At 42.6% G+C, this 19,684-nt stretch overlaps 1 protein-coding gene across 1 annotated transcript in view; it reads left to right on the forward strand.

Annotated features, from left to right (window-relative positions):
- Window positions 1-19,684, forward strand: part of VWF (von Willebrand factor) — a 176,814-nt gene that overhangs the window by 156,409 nt on the left and 721 nt on the right. Inside the window, exons 46-51 of the mRNA XM_033223122.1 lie at window positions 771-811; window positions 1,336-1,452; window positions 15,670-15,768; window positions 16,741-16,869; window positions 17,377-17,416; window positions 19,423-19,520. Of these exons, the coding sequence (XP_033079013.1) occupies window positions 771-811; window positions 1,336-1,452; window positions 15,670-15,768; window positions 16,741-16,869; window positions 17,377-17,416; window positions 19,423-19,520 (524 nt within the window). The remainder of the gene's footprint in view (window positions 1-770; window positions 812-1,335; window positions 1,453-15,669; window positions 15,769-16,740; window positions 16,870-17,376; window positions 17,417-19,422; window positions 19,521-19,684) is intronic.

A 19,684-nucleotide genomic window follows, 5' to 3' on the forward strand; every position in this document is an offset into this window, starting at 1 on the left:
CACCCTGGGGAAGGCGTTCAACTTGCCACTCCGACCCTGCCAACAAACAAATGGCAACAACAACAAAAACTAGTTCTCTCTACCATATCCTGCTCTGAATTTTGTTTATTTGTTTGTTTGTTTGAGGTGGATTCTCACTCTGGAGTGAGAGGCGCTATCTCTGGATAGGCTGGAGTGCAGTGGCACTATCTTGACTCACTGAAACCTCTGCCTCCTGGGTTCAAGCCTTTTTCCAGCCTCAGCCTTCCGAGTAGCTGGGATTACAGGCGTGTGCCACCATGCCTGGCAAATTTTTGTATTTGTAGTAGAGATGTGGTTTTGCTATGTTGGCCCGGCTGGTCTTGAACTCCTGACCTCAAGTGATCCACCCACCTCGGCCTCCCAAAGTGCTGGGATTACAGGCGCGAGCCACTGCGCCTGACCACTGAATTCTTGAAAGTGAAAATTTCAAGAGTAGCATTTTGTTTTTTCATAAACCCAAACATCCTCCCATTTATCCCATCCCTTACACGTAAATTCACATAAGCAAGTGCTGTCGCTTGGAGAATGGACGGGGCTCTTCTCACTGTGGGCTGCGTGGGGAAGGGAGGCTGCTGTGGGCTCTGGCAATAGGACCCCCAGTGCTGGGTTGTGGGGGGAAAGGGCCGACAGATACAGGAGGGAGTCCCAGCCACGGAGGAGGAGCCCCAAAGAGAGCAAGCAGCCTGCTCCCTGGTCTCAGCGGGGGGTGTGTTGTGCCCACTCTCACTCTGCACTTTTCTCTCCCTCAGAGCCCGTGGAGGCCTGCATGCTCAATGGCACTATGATTGGGGTGAGCCGCTGCCTTCTTCTCCAGAGCAGGTGGTGGGGACAGGGAAAGGGGGTACTGCGGGAAGGGTAGCAGGCAAGTCATTGTAAAGCAGAAATGAAGGAAACCAGGGAGACCTAACCCCAGCTTTCCACTGCCTGCGGGACATCCCTGGCATCCTGGAGCCCAGGCTAGGACCATCTTTCTGACTCTCGGGCCTGTCTCACACTCACTTCCTGGCCCCCACCTCAGGCACCTGTGCGTTTCTTCTGTGCACAGAGAAGCACTCTGAAGTCATTGCACATTTTAGTCTGTCGTCTCTGCCACTGCCTGGGCTGCCTCTTTGGCATGAAAGCTCTCACTCTTACCATCTCAGTCCTGGAGATGGGAGGACAGTAAGGCAATGGGCCATGGGAGACAGGAGGAGCAGCAGAGCGATGGCTCGTGGGAGCTATGGGTGGGTGGGCAGGAGACAGCATATGGGAGTAAGGTGAGGGGGGAGATTGGGAGATGCTGGGGTGGCCTGACCCTGGTGCCTCTCATTCCAGCCCGGGAAGAGTGTGATGATCGATGCATGCACGACCTGCCGCTGCACCGTGCAGGTGGGGATCATCTCTGGATTCAAGCTGGAGTGCAGGAAGACCACCTGCAGTCCCTGCCCCCTGGTAAGAGAGGCTTGCCGGGGACCGAGGGCATGGACTGGACGCTTGTGGGACCCAGGCAGTGGGACCTCACTGGGGTCTTTAAATAAATGAATCTTTCATAATTTTCTGATTATAAACAATATTTGACAATAATGAAGAGACTGAAAGTCACCCACCCAAATTGCATGCCTCAGAAATAATTATAATTTTGGTTTTATAAGTTGCAAATATTTTCTTCCAGAGTTTCCAAAATAAACACAATATTTGCCAGGCTTATGATACTATGTTTACAGTTCCGTATCCCTTTTTGTATATTTTAAGAAATAGCACCACTGTTCTTTGAAAACATTAAAAATTAGTCAACAAATATTTATCAGACACCTCCTATGTGCAAGGCTCTACACAACATTCCTTTGAATGGATGTGCCTCATGTATACAACCAAGCTATTATGGGACATTTGGGTGGTTTCAGATATTTCACCCTGTTTTTGCCAGGGCACGCTGACGATGCTTGTTCTGAATGCCTCCTTGAGGCGGTTCTGAGAGGTGGACTCATCGTTTCTCCTTTGGCAGATGAACCTGGCATTTCATGGTTTCCGTTGTGACTTTTAGTCCTACCTCCCAGGGAAGTTTTGAACCCCATGGCCTGCAGCTCAGGAGGGGGCCTTGGCGTCTTCCTCAAGCTCCTCTCTGGATGTGGGGCTTCTGCTGTTTGAGAAGATGCCATTGGTCAGAGGAATTTCTTGTGAGCTAGACGCATGACCTGTGGGGATGGCCCTTTCAGAGAGCGCAGGGAAGTGCTTGTCCCTCAGCTCTGTGAGGCCGTCGGGGGGGCTGCAGCAAGGTGGAGAGGAGCCACTTACAAGCAGGCAGCACAGTGGCCAGGGGGCAGGGGTGGGGGCCAAGAGGTCGTGCAGGTGTGTTTTACACTGTTGAGGACAAGGGACAGGTAGATTATTCTACATCTGTGTTCTTCATGGCACTTAGAGGTGTCAAGCTCAAAGTGTGGGCTTAATCAAAGAAGTATGGAGTGGATAGGTCTGTAGGAGACACAGCTGTTTCTGAGAGAATGATTCAGAGACAGCATTCCTTAATTAGGAAGAAGGTAAGTATGTGGTTTTCCTTTGGCTTGTTTTTTTTAAAAATCCCAGTTGATGTTTTAGGATTTGGGGCCCAGTTGTGTGTGCGCGCGTGCGTGTGTATGGTGTAACAACCCACCTAGAACACATCTGGGCTTCCATATGGAATGAAACAATGCTGCCTACAGTCTTGTGGCATCCCTTTTTCCTGGAATGTCCACTGAAGCCCAATCAGGGCAGCCAGGAGACAGCGGCCGGTCCACCCCAATGCTGGCCAGTGGAGACGGGCCCTGCAGCAGCCTGCTCTCTGGAGGGCGGGCCCGCTCTCTCCCTGCAGTGCCCTCTGGTGTTCAGAGGGAGCCACAGCTGCTTCCTCTGTGTCTGGAGAAATTCACCTTTAGAATCCAGCCTCAGATGGAGGTTTCCAAATACTCAAAAATCCATGGTCCCATTTGGCCTGTGTATTCTTCTTCTTTTCCTCCAAAATTCTGGTATCTCCCAGGGGAGTGCAGCCACCTCCTGTCTTTTGAGATCCCTTAGATTCCCTCTCCCTCTATGCATCTCTCAAGCCTTGCTGAAGCCGGCCTCTGCTGATCCCGTTCTAGCTCAGCGTCCTCCGCTAGTCTTACTACATCGTCTGCCGTGGAAGGTCTCTGGGACATCTCCTGGGGGCGGGGTAGCTGTGGTGAATTAAGGCTGGGTAGATCGGCTTGAACTGCGCACATCGGGCTGAAGTGTCAGCATTGCCCGAGATGGGAGTCTTCTGTTGCCTCCCAGGGGAGACAATGCTTGTACCTAAAGGGAGAGCAGCAGAAGGAGGTTTGCATTGATGAGTGGTCGGGATGAGGCTTGACAGCTGACCACTCGAGGAAAGCACGAGGAAGAGGGGTCACGACCCTGCAGTGGAACCCTGGAAAGGCGTCCCGGAGGAGGGCCACCCTGAGTGGACCTCGAGCAATGAACGGGTTGAATGTCGAATAGACCTTCCAGGGAAGGGCATGGTGAATGAATGACCGGGAGCCAGAAGCCAGGGTTAGAAAAGGGAAACATAAGGAGGTGGATGGGAGGGCTGCAAGCAGTCGATGAAATACCTGGAGAGGGGCCATGGAGGGTGTGCAAGGCAGTTTTAGGAGGAAAACTGTATGAGGACAGCAGGACTAACTGGCTGCTCAGACCTAAACAAGCGAACTCGGGGGCTGGCTGGGAACTTGCTCAGCAGGAGGAGGAAGAGGCTGCTCCTGAGAAGGATGTTTCCTGCAACGGTCCAGTGTTCTGGGGAAAACCCAGAAGGCAGCTCTGCCCTCTCCGTGAACGAAGGCATGTGGAACACATACCGTAGCCAGCAGCAGCCAGGAAATCCAGCAGTGCCCAAACAAGTGCTGTTCATCGTGCGCAGCTGTGGTCTGGTCCTGCAGGGCAGCAGACATGCTGGAGAGGGGGCATTTCCTCTATGCTCTCTCCTCGCCTCCCTTGCCTCTTCCAAGCCCCTGCCACACCCTTAACACCATTGCCCCCTTCTGCTTATTTTCTGCCTCCTTTCCCTTTTCTTCCAAATCTTTCTTCTCCCGTAACTGCCCTCCATCTTTGCTTTTCTTGGCCTCACTTTGCCCTCTGCATCCTGCTGTGTGGATTTTGCCTCCTTGACTGCTCTGTCCTCCCTTGCTTTTCCTCCTGCCTGCTTCTGACGACATGTCAAGTTCATGGTTTGATTTATGAGAACAAATGGTTTAAATTAATCTCCAAGCAAGCTTACCGACTCCTAACCTTGATCTTGGGACAGGTCATCTGTCTGGGTGCTCCAGATTGACTTGGTGATTCATAATAGAAAACCCTCAGGACCCCGTTGGATGGATCTCTGAATGGTGATCACTAAATGGGGCAAAATGAGAAAAAGAATGACAACAGAGTTGGCTTCTCACAAAACTAAATTGATTCTTTAAAAAATTCTGGGATTATGTGATTATGTTCTTTGTTTTTTGGGGAGTACGAAGATGGAAAGGGTCAGAAGAACTTTTAATTTTTTTCTTCTAAAGAAAGCAACACTAATAATAATTTTTAGGGAATGATGAGACAGTGGATGGTAGCTTGGTAGCGTTTTGGTTTTATTGATTTATTTATAGACAGAGTCTCTCTCTGTCGCCCAGGCTGGAGTGCAGTGGTATGATACCGGCTCACTGCAAGCTCTGCCTCCCGGATTCACGCCGTTCTCCTGCCTCAGCCTCCCGAGTAGCTGGGACTACAGGCGCCTGCCACCTCGCCCAGCTAATTTTTTGTATTTTTTTTTTTGTATTTTTAGTAGAGACGGGGTTTCACCATGTTAGCCAGGATGGTCTCAATCTCCTGATCTCGTGATCTGCCCACCTCGGCCTCCCAAAGTGCTGAGATTACAGGCGTGAGCCACTGCGCCTGGCTGCTTTTTGGTTTTTATTTTATTAAAATTGTTTAAAACACTCTTACTTTGCAAAATAAAAAGTTGCCAACCCTGTTTTTCTCCCAGTCCTGCTGTCTCGAAGCTGCTTCTTTGTCCGACGCCATTATAAATAAGGGGCTCTTACCACATGCCACCGTCAAGTCCCTAGCTGCACTGAGCTGTGATCGCACCGCCTGCACTCTAGCCTGGGTGACAGAGCCAGACCTTGTCTCAAAAACTAAACAAAACAAGAAAACAAGTTCCTAGCTGAACGTACCTCCTCTGTGAGTGTAGGGGTGCCGATGAGGGGCCAGATGCTGGGGATACAAGAGAACAGCGGAGACACAATTTGCACCTTCCCATACTTCTCAGGGAGAAGTTTTTCCAGCATTGTATGGGAGTTCCGGCTACTTCCTCACCAATGCTTGGTGTTGCCATGCTTTTCCATTTTAGCCATTTGGAAGTGATACCTTCTAGCATTTTTTCGTTACTGCTTCTCTAATTTCAGAATCTTCTAGTAGTTTAAATTTGCATTTCTCTGTCGGCTAATGATGTAGAGCATCTTACATACTCACTGGTTATATCATCTTTTGTGATGTGTTCAAGCTTTTGGCCATTTTTAAATTGGGGTGTTTGCCCTTTAATGATTGATTATGATTTTTTTTCTGTATTTTGGATACTAGTCCTTTATAAGGTATCTAATGAAATATTTTCTTTCAGCCGATGGCTCAGCTTTTATTTTTATTCATTGTGTCTTTTGAAGATCAGGAGTTTAATTTTGATAAAATTCAGTTTATAGATGTTTTTGTTTTATGGTTAGTGCTTTTCATGTCCTGTTTAAGAAATTTTGGTCCATTTTAAGGTCATAAAGATAGTATTGTATGTTTTCTTTTAGAAGCATTATAGTTTAGTTTTATGTTTAGGTCTATGATCCATGAGGAGTTAAATTTTAAATATGGTATAAAGTAGAGGTCTCCCGTATGGCTACCCAGTGGATCCAGCACCATTTGTTGAAAAATGATCCTTTCCTTATTGAATTACGTTGGTACCTTTGTAAAAAATGAATTGCTGGCTGGCCGTGGTGGCTCACGCCTGTAATCCCAGCACTTTGGGAGGCTGAGAGGCAGGCGGATCACGAGATCAAGAGATCGAGACCATCGTGGCCAACATAGTGAAACCCCGTCTCTACTAAAAATACAAAAATTAGCTGGGTGTGGTGGCAGGTGCCTGTAATCCCAGCTACTCAGGAGGCTGAGGCAGGAGAATCACTTGAACCAGGTGGGGCAGAAGTTGCAGTGAGCTGAGATCACGCCACTCTACTCCAGCCTGGTAACAGAGTGAGACCTGTCTCAAAAACAAAAAACAAAAACAAAAAAAGAATGGATTGCCTGTGTATGTATGGATCAATTGCTAGGTTCCTTTTTTTCTGATCCTTTAATTTGTCTATCCTTATAGTCACACTACTGTCCTGATTACTGTAACTTTATGGTTAGCCTTGAAATTAGATAATTTAAGTTCTTCAACTTTGCTCTTTTTCCAGATTGTTTTGGCTATTTAATATCTTTTCAATTCCTATATAAATTTAGAGTCATCTTGTTAATCTTTATTAAAAAAAAGTGTTTAAAGTGTGCTGGATTATATTGAACCTATAGGTTAATCTGGAGAGAAAGGATATCTAAACAATGTTGAGTTTTTCAATCTATGAACATAGTATATCTCCTCAATTTTTTAGGTCTTGCTGTCAGTCTGTGCTGCTGTAACACAATACCTGAAATTGGGTAATTTATATAGAACAGAAATTAATTTTTTCACTGTTCTGGAGGTCCAAGATTAAGGTACCAGCAGATTTGATGTCTGATGATGGCCTGTTCCTCATAGGCAGTGCTTTCTCATGGCATCCACATGTGGCAGAAGGTGGAAAGGCAAAAGGCACTAGGGCATTCCCTTTGACTTTTTTTTTTTTTAATAACAGCACAAATTCACTCATGAGAGTGGAGCCCCCATGACTTAATCACTTAGGCCCCATCTCTTAATATCATCAGTTGGGGATTTAAATCCCAACATAGGAATTTTGGAGGGACACACATATTCACATCTTAGCAGTCTTCTTTAATTTTTCTCTGCAGTGATTTTTTTTTGTGTGTGTGTAGATGCACAAATTTTGTTACACTTATTACCTAGTATTTGGATGATATTGTGAATGGAAGTTTTAAAAAAATTTTATATTTTGTTGCTTTTATAAAATTAGTTTTTATATTTTGATCTTGTATTCTTCAGCCTTGCTAAATTCACTTACTAGGTGTTGTAACGGTGTTTTTTTCTTTCTTTTTTTTTTTTGAGGGGGCAGATTCCTAAGGATTTTCTTCATGAACAGTTATGACACCTTCAAATAAAGACAGCTTTTTACTTCTTTTGAAATTTTTATACATTCTCTTTTGTTTTTCTTGCTTATCAAACTGGCTGATATAATCAGTACAATATTGAATAGAACTGACGGGAATGTTTTGTTTCTGATCTTGGAGGGAGTTAATTCATTAAGTGTGATACAGTTGGATGTTCAACAGCAGCAGTGCCCAAGCTTTTTGGCACCAGGGACCAGTTTTGTGGAAGACAGTTTTTCCATGGACCAGGGTTGGGAGAATGGTTTTGGGGTGATTCAAACGCATTATGTTTATTACGCACCTTATTTCTATTATTATTATATTGTAATATATAATGTTATAATTATAACATTATACATAAAATTCTACACCATAAGGTAGAATCAGTGGGAGCCCTGAGCTTGTTTTCCTGCAGCTAGATAGTCCCATCTAGGGGTGATGGGAGACGGTGACAGGTCATCAGGCATTAGATTCCCATAAGGAGCCCACAACCTGTATCCCTTGCATGCGCAGTTCACAGTAGGGTTTGGGCTCCTCTGAGAATCTAATGCTGGCTGCTGATCTGACAGGAGGCGGAGCTCAGTTGGTAATGTGAGTGATGGGAAGTGGCTGTAGATACAGATGAAGCTTTGCTTGTTGGCCCGCTGCTCACCTCCTGCTGTGCAGCCCAGTTCCTAACAGGCCATGGACCGGACCGGTACTGGGGCCTCCTGTCCTATGGAATATTGAAGAAGTTCTCTTCTATTTTTTTTAGTGCTGAGAGTTTCTACAATGAATGGGTTTTACATTTTGTCAGAAAGTTTTGCTATATATTTTAAGGTGACCATATGGTTCCCCGTTAATTCTGTTAACGTGAGGAATTGTATGGATTGATTTCACATGGGGAGCCAACCTTTCATTCTTTTGGTAAACCCCCTTTCTTCATGACGTGTTATCCTGTTTCACATCTGCTGCTAGATCCATTTGCTCGTATTTTGTTAAGGATTTTTATGTTTATGTTAAGAGGGATAGATTTCTAATTTTCTTCTCTTTAATACTTTTGTTAGATTTTGATGTCAGGGTTATGCTAGATCCAACAAAATATGGTGGTGTTTTCTAAAGAGCTTATGTAAAATTGGTATTATTTCTTCCTAAAATTTTTGGCAGATTTCATCAGTGAAGCTTACGAGGCTTGAAACTTTTCACGTGGAAAAGTTTTATATATAAAATTCAACTTTTAAAATAAAAAGATTTTCTGTTTCTTCTTGAATTAATTTGGTAAATCGGTTTTTCATGGAACTTATCCATGTATTTAAGTTGGTCAAATTTAGTTACACAAAGTTGTTTATAACATTTCCTTATTATACTTTTAACATCTGTGGAATGTGCAGTTGTAAACCTTCTGTTATTTCTAATACTGATAATTTGTTTCTTTTTATTTTCTTTATTAGCTAGAGGTTTTCTTATTTTGACTGCTTTGTCTATTATATATTATATTATATATTGATATTATTATATTATCATTAATCTTTCAAAGATCCAACTTTTGCCTTCGTTGTTTTACTTTTTATATTTTTATTTTCTATTTTATTGATTTCTGCCCTTATTTTTATTATGTCCTGTCATTTAATGACTGGGTCTAATTTGCTCTTCTTTTACTAGCATCTTAATATGGAAGCTTAGCTCATGATTTTCTAGTATAAGCATTTAAAATATAAATTTTCCCTCAAGAACTGTTTTTGCTGTACTCCTCAGATTTTGATAGATTGTTTTTTATTGTCTCTAGATAAAAATACTTATTTTTTGATCCATGGGTTATTTAAAAGTATTCTATTTAATTTCCAAATCAGGTGGTGTGTTTTTCAATACTTTATTGTGGCCGGGCGCGGTGGCTCAAGCCTGTAATCCCAGCACTTTGGGAGGCCGAGACGGGCGGATCACGAGGTCAGGAGATCGAGACCATCCTGGCTAATACGGTGAAACCCTGTCTCTACTACAAAATACAAAAAACTAGCCGGGCGACGAGGCGGGCGCCTGTAGTCCCAGCGACTCGGGAGGCTGAGGCAGGAGAATGGCCTGAACCCGGGAGGCGGAGCTTGCAGTGAGCTGAGAGCCGGCCACTGCACTCCAGCCCGGCGGCAGAGCAAGACTCCGTCTCAAAAAAAAAAAAAAAAAAAAAAAAAAAAATTTATTGTTGCTAATTTCAATATAATTTCATTATATTGAATAATCTCTAAGATTTCACAATCTTTACATTTATTTTCTTTTTTATCGAGTCAGGCTCTGTTTATCTGTGTTTACATTTTTATGGCCCACAATGTGGTCTGTGTTTGTGAATATTCCGTGTGCATTTGAGAATAATGTGTGCTCTGCAGTTTTGGAACGTAATAGTTTATTATTTCCAACTAGGTCATATTGGTTTTTATAGTTTTCCAAATCCTCAGTGTCTTCATTGATCTTTTTCCTACTTGTTTTGTCAATGACTGAGAGAACATAAAAATCGCTGACTAAGCTTCTGGATTAGCCTGTTTCTCCCTTTAGTTGCATCCATTTGTGCTTCATATATTGTGACGCTTTGTAGATGCATACATATTTAGCGTTCTTATGTCTTTTTATTTATTTATTTATTTTTTTATTTTGAGACGGAGTCTCGCTTTGTCACCCAGGCTGGAGTGCAGTGGCCGGATCTCAGCTCACTGCAAGCTCCGCCTCCCGGGTTCCCGCCATTCTCCTGCCTCAGCCTCCCGAGTAGCTGGGACTACAGGCGCCCGCCACCTCGCCCGGCTAGTTTTTTGTATTTTTTAGTAGAGACGGGGTTTCACCATGTTCGCCAGGATGGTCTCGATCTCCTGACCTCATGATCCGCCCGTCTCGGCCTCCCAAAGTGCTGGGATGACAGGCTTGAGCCACCGCGCCCGGCCCTTATGTCTTGATAAATCTATTCTTTTGTCATTATAAAATAACCTCCTTTATTTTTTAGAGATAGGATCTCACTCTGTCGCCCAGGCTGGAGTGAAGAGGCGCAGTCATGGCTCACTGCAGCCTTGACCTCCCAGGCTCAGGTGATTCTCCCACCTCAACCTCCCACCTAGCTGGGACTAGAGGTGCGTGCCACCATGTCCAACTAATTTTTTTGTAGAGATGGAATTTTACTATGTTGCCCAGGCTGGTAATGAATTCCTGGGCTCAAGCAATCCTCCTACCTCAGCCTCTCAAATGCTGGGATGACAGGTGTGAGCCACCACACCCAGTCACCTCCTTTATTTTTGGTAAAATTCCTCATCTTAAGCTGTCTCGAGTCCTATCTAAGCTTGACAACAACGGACCAAGATAACAAACTAAGAATTACAGTCAGTTATTCACTCATTCAACATGTATAGCATCTACTATCATTTATCGAAACAGAGGGATCAAATCAGTGAAAGAAAACAGATAAAAATCGTTTACCTCTTTCCCCTAAGTGAAGAGTAATCTTTTTTGTTTATTTATTGTTTTTGAGACAGGGTCTCGCTCTGTCTTCCAGGCTGGCGTGCAGTGGTGTGATCATGGCTCACTGCAGTCTTGACCTCCTGGGCTCAGGTAATCCTCCCATCTCAGCCTCCCAGGTAGCTGAGACTACAGTTGTGCACCACCACGCCTGACTGATTTTTTGTATTTTTTGTAGAGATGGGGGTTTTGCCATATTTCACAGGCTGGTCACGAACTCCCGGGCTCAAGTAATCTTCCCGCTTGGGCTTCTCAAAGTGCTGATATTATAGGCATGAAGCCACCACACTGGCCTTGTTTGGTATTAATACACCTATATCAACTTTCTTACATTGGCTAATTTGTCTATTATATCTTTCTTTTCAACCTATCTATCTAAATTAAAAGTGCATCTCTTGAAAACAACATACGAATTGAGTTTTGCTTTTTAAAATATAAAGGTGACAATCTCCATTTAATGTAAGTATTGATATGGTTGGGGTTAAATCTGTTCTTTTGTTATTCATCTTATCTGCTGTCTTGTTACTTGTTCTGTTGTTAATTCTTTTTTGTCTTTCGGTTCCATTGAGGTTTTCCTTGTTTTCTTTGTGTTAGTATTATATCTCTGTTGACCTTTTCCTTGTATTTCTTCATATTACTATTTTAGTGGTTGCTCTAGACTTACCACAGTCCACTTTGATTTAATAATATAGCATTTCATGTACAATATGCTTTTTCCACAATTTGTACTTTTGTTGTCATATAGTTTACTTCTGTATAAGAAGAGATAAATTCCACAAGGTATTGCTATTATTTTTGCTTTAAACAGTCATAAAAGTGAACTGAAAGTGATGTTTTATATTTACCTACATATTTATAATTTTCAGTGCTCTTCCTTCTTATATATCTGAATTTCCATATTATATCATTTTCCTTCAGCCTAAAGAACTTCTTTTAGTGCAGGGCTGGATGACAACACATTTCTCAGATTTCATTTATCTGAAAATGTCTCTATTCTGCCTTCATTTACTGAATATAGAATTCTAGGTTGACAGGTTTGTTTTAAAATTTCATCACTTTAAGTATGTTAAAGAAATACACTTTTGGCTTGTGTTATTTCTGATGACCAGTCAGCCGCCATTTTTATTGTTGTTTCCCTCTTTGCATTTCCCCCCTTCTACTGGATGCTTTAACGGTTTTTCTTTAGTTTTCAGAAGCTTGAGTATATGCTTTTGAGTAATTTTCTTCATACCTTTTCTATTTTGGATTCATAGTTTCCTGGATTTGTGGGTTGATTTACTGATCAGATTGAGAAAAAATTCAGTTATTATTTCGTTAATATTTTTTCTGTTCCATTTTGTTTAACTGTCTTTCTGAAACTAATTACACATACATTCACGTGTTGCTTAACAATGGGGATATGTTCGAAGAAATACATCGTTAGGTGATTTTTGTTGTGCAAAGATTGTAGAGTGCACATACACAAATCTGGATGGTCTAGTCTACTACATAACTAGGTTATATGGTATAACCTGTTACACCCAGGTGACAAACCTGTATGGCATGTTACTGTGCTAAATACTGTAGGCACCTGTAAAACAATGATTAGCATTTGTATATCTAAACACATGTGAATGGAGAAAAGGTACAGTAAAAAATACATAAAGGACAAAAATGACATACCTGTATAGGGCACTTAGCAAGAATGGAGCTTATAGGACTGGAAGTTGCTCTGGGTGAGTCAGAGAGTGAGTGGTGGGTCAATGCGAAGACCTAGGACATTGCTATAGACTATAAACATTGTACACTTAGGCTACCCTAAATTTACTAAAAAATATTTTTCTTTCTTCAATAGTAAATTAACTTTAGCTCACGAAATTTTAAAAGCTTTTTGATTCTTGTAATAACACTTAGCTTAAAACACAAACACATTGTACAGCCGTACAAAAATATTTTTTCTTTATATCCTTATTCTAAAAGCTTTTTTCTATTTTTAAATTTTTTTAAATTTTTTTTAACTTTTTTTTTTTTAATTGAGAGAGGGTATCATTCTGTCGCCCAGGGTAGAGTGCGTAGGCATTATCATAGCTCATTGCAGCTTAAACTCCTGGGATCAACTGATCCTCCTGCCTCAGCCTCCCAAACCAGTGGAACTATAGGCATTTCTTTTTGTTTTTTTGAGACGGAGTCTTGCTCTGTGACCCAGGCTGGAGTGCAGTGTCACGATCTTGGCTCACTGCAAGTTCTGCCTCCCGGGTTCATGCCATTCTCCTGCCTCAGCCTCCCGAGTAGCTCGGACTACAGGTGCCCGCCACCACACTTGGCTCAATTTTTTTGTATTTTCAGTAGAGATGGGGTGTCACTGTGTTAGCCAGGATGGTCTCGATCTCCTGACCTCGTGATCCACCTGCCTCGGCTTCCCAAAGTACTGAGATTACAGACGTGAACCACCACGCCCTGCCGGCATTTTTTAATCTTTAAACTTTTTTGTTAAAAATGAAAACTCAGCACGCACAGTAGTCTAGGCCTACACAGGGCTGGAATAATCAATATCAATCTTCTACCTCCACATCTTGTTCCACTGGAAAGTCTTCAGGGGAAATAACACTTATGGAGATGTCGTCTTCTGTGATAACAATGCCTTCTTCAGAAATACTCCTGCAGGACCTACCTGAGGCTGTTTCACAGTTAACTTTTTATATTTTCAATAAATATAAGGAGTATCTCTACAGTATTGATGAACCAGTAACATAGTTGTTTATTATTATCAAGTACATAATTATATGTGCTATACTTTTATATGACTGGAACCACAGTAGGTTTGTTTACACCTGCATCATCACAAACATGTGAGTAATGTGTTGTGCTCTGAAGTCACTAGGTGATAGGAATTTTTCTGTTCCATTGTAATTTTATGGGACCATTGTCATACATGCAGTCTGTTGTTGACTGAAACATTGTTTTTTGGCTCATGACTATATATTATTAAACCATTGGTATTATTCGATTGGTCCCTGGGGCTCCATATATATATATTTTGCATCTTTATTCCTCTCTGTGCTTCAGTTTGGGTAATTTCTATTGATGTCTTAAAATTCAAGGATCCTTTCTTTTCTTGTGTCCTGTCTGCAGTTAATCCAATCCAGTTAATTTTTTATTTAGAGTATTGTGTTTTCAAGTTCTAAGATTTCCATTTGATTTTTTTCTAAAGTCTCCAGATTGTTCCTAAAATTCCCTTTCTATTTTTCCATTATATCCATCATTTCCTCTAGACTCTTTAGCATATTTATCATAGTTATTTTAAAGTTCCTGCCTGCTAATTGCAATATTGGGGCCATTTCTGTGTCTGTTTATATTGAGTGATAATTCTCTTGGTATATATCAAATTTTTCTATTTCTTTGCCTGAAATTTTTTTTTACTATGTATTGGACATTGGTGGAAGATATGTTGAAGAGACTCTTAATTCTTATGTTTATAATAAAGGTTAAGTTTGGTTCTAGAATGTGGTTAGATTATTGGTGGTTCATTTTGAACTATAGAAGTCTTGATTCTTATACTACATTAGGGAAGGTCTATTTCTGCATTTTTCTTAGCCGTAGGCTGAATATTTTAGTCCTGAGACACAGTGTTTACTCTGAAGGCTTGTCCCTTATGAAGTTCCAGTGGAAACCCAGGTGTTTACCTAGCCCCTCCAACTTGATAGAATTCAGACTGCAAAGTCGCTCCTGTGTGGTGTGTGGCAACTGAAATTTCTGTTCAGGTCTTTGAGCTTTCTAGCTGTTGTTTTGTCTCTGGGCTCCTTGTAGGCTCACCTATAGATGTACAATTAAGGGATCAACCAAACAGTTCAGAGGAGTTTACATGCAGATTTAGGGGCTGCTTCTTTCTGACTTCCTCTTTTCTGGCATTTTTCCCTTTAGTTTCCAGCTATTCTAGCAGTTCCAAATTCTGTCTGCTGAGTCCTCAGGCAAATACAACTACAGTTTTCTGCTTGAGTTCTGACTGTCCAGTGCCATACAGATGGCTCTCATGGGAAAAGCCATTTAAACATGCTTCTTGTCCGTTATGGTTCCTTTTTTCAAGGATCAAATAATCTAGACTTTCTTCTTGATTTTGGTCTTCTTCCAGTGCTTTTGAACAGTTGCTTTAAATATTTCATCAATTGTTTATAATCATCATCTGCAGGAGGGTTAGTCCAGTACAGTCCACTGTGCTATAACTAGAGCCAGACCTTCATCAAAAGTTTCTAAACTGAGGAGGGAAGGACAAGAGTAGACGTAGGCTTTAAGAAGGTCATTCTGGCAGCTCTGTGGTAACCTGTAGCAGGGGAGCAAGAATGAAAGTAGGAAGACAAAATAAGACTATTACCAGAGTCCCTGGTAGATGATGGTTATTTAGACTCGATGATGAAAGAGGATACTGGTCATGACAAGCAATGGATGAGTTTGAGATACATTTTTGGCAAGATTTGGTGGCAAGCAGGGGATGAGAAAAAAGGGGAAGTCAAGGATAACTCTCAGATTTCTTGTTTGAAAGACTGGGTGATTAGCACCATTTACCGAAATAGGGAATACCAGAGAAGGATGAGATTTGGGGCAAAAATCAAATTTCCTTTTGGATGCAAGTCTCCAGATGACAATAACATGTCCAGTAAACAATTGAATTTGTAAGTCTGAAGCTCAGGGAAAAGGTCTCATTTAATAGGTCTGGTTGCTGCAACTTGAGTGAGAAGTACACATGCAGAGGGAAGGAATGCTACCTAGGGGATTGAGAACTGACAAAAGCTAGTTGGATGTTGACTTTCCGAATTCTAGGTGAAACTATTGGATAGGAGAGATGAGAGGCCAGCAAAATAAGCCTACTTATAATTGGGATGTCTTAGGGAGGTTAACTGTGGCTGCTTTTTCCTCCTCTGGATACAGGGTTACAAGGAAGAAAATAACACAGGAGAATGTTGTGGGAGATGTTTGCCTACAGCTTGCACCATTCGGCTAAGAGGAGGACAGATCATGACACTGAAGGTAGGAGCAAGCTGAACGCAGGGGCTCCCTCACATGTCACCATCTTGCTTCCCTTTTTGGAAATTTTTCTTCAAGAAAGAGGGACTATGTTTGGTTCAGTATTGGCTTCTTTTTCTTCTACTTTCTGATTATATAAAGAAAAGATAGATGACTTATCACAGGCACAGAATTTTCTCTTTTTTTTAGTTATTTTGTTGCTCTTCTTGACAGGAGTGTACTTGGTGTATGGCCTCATGGTTTGGAGTTGGTTGATCTTTTTTTTTTTTTTTTTTCTTTTTTGAGTGGAGTCTGGCTCTGTTGCCAGGCTGGAGTGCAATGTCACGATCTTGGTTCACTGCAGCCTCCGCCTCCTGGGTTCAAGCGATTTCCCTGTCTCAGCCTCCCGAGTAGCTTGGGACTACAGGCTCCCGCCACCACGCCCGGCTAGTTTTTTTTGTATTTTTAGTTAGCCAGATGGTCTTGATCTCCTGACCTCATGATCTGCCTGCCTTAGCCTCCCAAAGTGCTGGGATTACAGGCGTGAGCCACCGTGCCCAGCCTGGAGGTGGTTGATCTTTAAGATTTTCTCTAGCCTTGGGAGTCTCTAAGACTGGACAGGCCATCAGGGTGAAACAAACTCTGATCTATGAAGTCCGGACTAGCTGGTGGGGCTGGGAAGGAGTGCCCTTGGTTCAACTCTAGTTCAGTTATCGACTAGCCACTTTGCTGTTGCTCTATCCCAATCCTTCAAGCATTTAACTGGTTGGAAGAGTCTACATAGCAGCCCTGTTCATAGGATACAAGCTGTAAAACTGGGACTCCACTTCTGGTCTGTGTTCTGGGTATCGGGGCTTTATTATACATTGTCTTGTTCTTGCTTCATGGTTCTCCAGATTGTTTCATCAACTCCATGGAGTCAAGCTCATGGTTTGAAGTGGCTTTGTGAACCAAACACTATCTCTGACTTGACCCACTCCTCCTCTCTCCTTCCAGCGTGATGAGACGCTCCAGGATGGCTGTGATACTCACTTCTGCAAGGTCAATGAGAGAGGAGAGTACTTCTGGGAGAAGAGGGTCACAGGCTGCCCGCCCTTTGATGAACACAAGTGTCTGGCTGAGGGAGTGAGTACTCATCCTGCTCTCTTTACTGTCTCAATCTCGAAGAACAAGATCCTTCTGAAGAGCATGCATCCCAGCTCTGGCGTAATATCCCAGTGTCTGAGGCAGATCTCTGGCCTCGTTGAAGAATCAGTGAGATTATGAAATCAAAGCCTATGGAGAGAGAAAATTCTCTGCAAATAGGATGTTTTAAAAAAACATTTTCCTTGAGGGAGGCTGAGTGTGTGACTCTTGAATAGGAAGATGTGAGATCAAACTGATTCTTAGTCTCCCTGGTAATGAAGATCCTGATGACTCATTTGGAAGAGAATTCAGAATAATCAAAATTGTTTCAGCCTGGTCAGGTAGGGTGGTCAAGCTGCTCACATTTATGATAGGAAAGCATAGTTTACATCTGAGCGCTTAAGTGCAGGGCTATGAGTTCAGAGCTAAAAATTGGCCCGGAGTGACCTGAAAACTGTCTACTCTGTACTGTTTGTGCCTAACCTTGCAACTTTGCTGTTTTCTTAGGGTAAAATTATGAAAATTCCGGGCACCTGCTGTGACACATGTGAGTACATTACTAATATCTTGTCCCTTGAAACCCATCAGAGCAGCCTAGGGGCTCTTTGCAGCTTGCTCCTTGAAACCCATTAGCAAGCCCAATGACTGTTGTTTGGAGTAAGCTTTATTTCAGAAAGATATTTCTTGACCACTGGTCAGTCATTATGTTCATTCTTGCAGGGAGCAGCCTCCCCTCCTTGGATGTCATCAGACTGCCCTCTTGAACTCCCTTTTAGATGCCCATGGAGCAATCTCTTTCCCCTTTTCCCGCAGACTCCCTCCTGTCTCCAGCTTCTTACATGCCTTTCCCCTCATAGGATCTTTCATTGCTCATAGTCCTATCCTGGAACAACATGTTCCCTTTCCAACCAAAGCTTCTTAAAGACAGGCACCTTGGATCTCTGATCTTGACAGAGTAGACTCTCAACACATGTCTGTTCATGAGTGTGCTAAAGCTATCTTTAAGATAAAGATATCTTAGCTATCTCAAAGAGAAAGCTAAGCCACCAGCTGATTAACAACAGCCCGCATGTGCCGTGGGTGCTGTTCTGTTTATCACCCCCTCCTCTTCACTCTGAGTCCTCTTGACCTTGTAGTTACGTCATACTGATTGGTTCTCATCACTGCAGCGGCTTTGGAGACGAGACACAAATCTGCACATCAGGCAGTGTTCTTCCCATACATGCTTGTGTTTATGAGCACAAATAACTTTCAGGATCCCAGTGCTAATGCCATATTTTCTGAATATAGAATTACTTGCCTGGACTAAATGTTTTTTGTTTTAGGTTAGAGTTTTTTTTTTTTTTTTGTCCTAGGTTCACAGGTGCATGCTTGTTTACACGTAGAGAAAGGAAGAGTGAAAACATGAATACCTTCAGTATTCAGTCATTCATTCTTTTCTTGATGGCTTACTGTGACAGACCCTACAATTGGTGCTGTAACCAAATCTCAGATTGAGGAAACACTCTGAAAGCATGTCTTTCTATGATTCCCATTTGCGTGGTTTAAGAATGTGAAGTCAGGGAACCATCAGAGAAGAAGAATTATCTCTAGGCACACTGCACATGGAATTTGGTTAAGAGACTGTTACCTACAAAACCACCACAAAGGGTCTTTGTTGGTCAACACATTCAAGAGCCTTCGAGATTTTAATGAGGACAGTATAAGCCAGGCTCAGAGATTTAAATCCATAGCAACCTAATATAGTATGTTGGCCTAAATGTGGTTTTTAAATTCATCCTCTTAATGTAATTGGCAGGCTTTCCCTGTACAATGAAGTCATCTGGGAATAAGGAGGCAGACTAACATGTAGTTAGGGTTGATAGATTTGGAGCCATCTAAGGAGAGAAAACTCCCAGTATTCAGATTGGAATGGTGAGCTGGCATTACATTTTTGAATTCCTAGTGGGCCAAGTAGAGCTTCAGATCTGAATGCCACTAACCCCTGTGTGAAAGGAAACCCATGCCAGCAGCCTGGAGTCAGCAGTACCCAAAGAGAGGCCTTCACAAAGGTGCCTAGGGATCTTCTCGGTCCCCAGAGAGGCAGGGTATATACCCTTATATCACCATGACTTTGCCTTTCCTCTTACCCCAAGGCAGGAATGAATAGATGGTAATTATACTTATTGATGACTTCATTGCCCATTAGCTTCTGAATATAGTTATAAGCACAAGAGGGTTGCTTCAGCCATTTGGTTTTCAGAGTCTACAATGATAATAAAGGCAAGTCTTATTCATTTTACATCACCATAGCACAGTGAATTTAGGCTCTTTCTGCAATTAAAATTGTGCCATTAAGTGAGTTAAGTCCAGCAGTAACTATATCTCTGCATATTTCAGGCCAGGAACAGCTGAGGTGAACCAGGATCACTGAATTCCCTCCTTGTGGCTGGCTTTCGTTATTTGGTTACTGTGAAAGGGACCTATTTCCAGCCCAGTGAGGGCACTGGGGCTGAAGAGTGTTCTCTAGAACCCCAGCCAGTCCTCAAGTTTCACCTCTCACCTGTCCTGCAGGTGAGGAGCCCGAGTGCAATGACATCACTGCCAGGCTGCAGTATGTCAAAGTGGGAAGCTGTAAGTCCGAAGTAGAGGTGGATATCCACTACTGCCAGGTAAGGGCTCTGCTTCAATACGGCCTGGGTGGGGAGGGCTGAGCCTCTGTGGATACCTATCCTTAGTTACATTCTGGAAGGATCTGGAAAATTCACAGGGAAGAGAAGGAAAACTGGAAGCATTTTTTTTTTGTAAATGTTTTATTGAAGTAACTGGGAATTTT

Source organism: Trachypithecus francoisi, unplaced genomic scaffold (genome assembly GCF_009764315.1).
Source record: "Trachypithecus francoisi isolate TF-2019V2 unplaced genomic scaffold, Tfra_2.0 Lachesis_group11, whole genome shotgun sequence".
NCBI lineage: Eukaryota > Metazoa > Chordata > Mammalia > Primates > Cercopithecidae > Trachypithecus > Trachypithecus francoisi.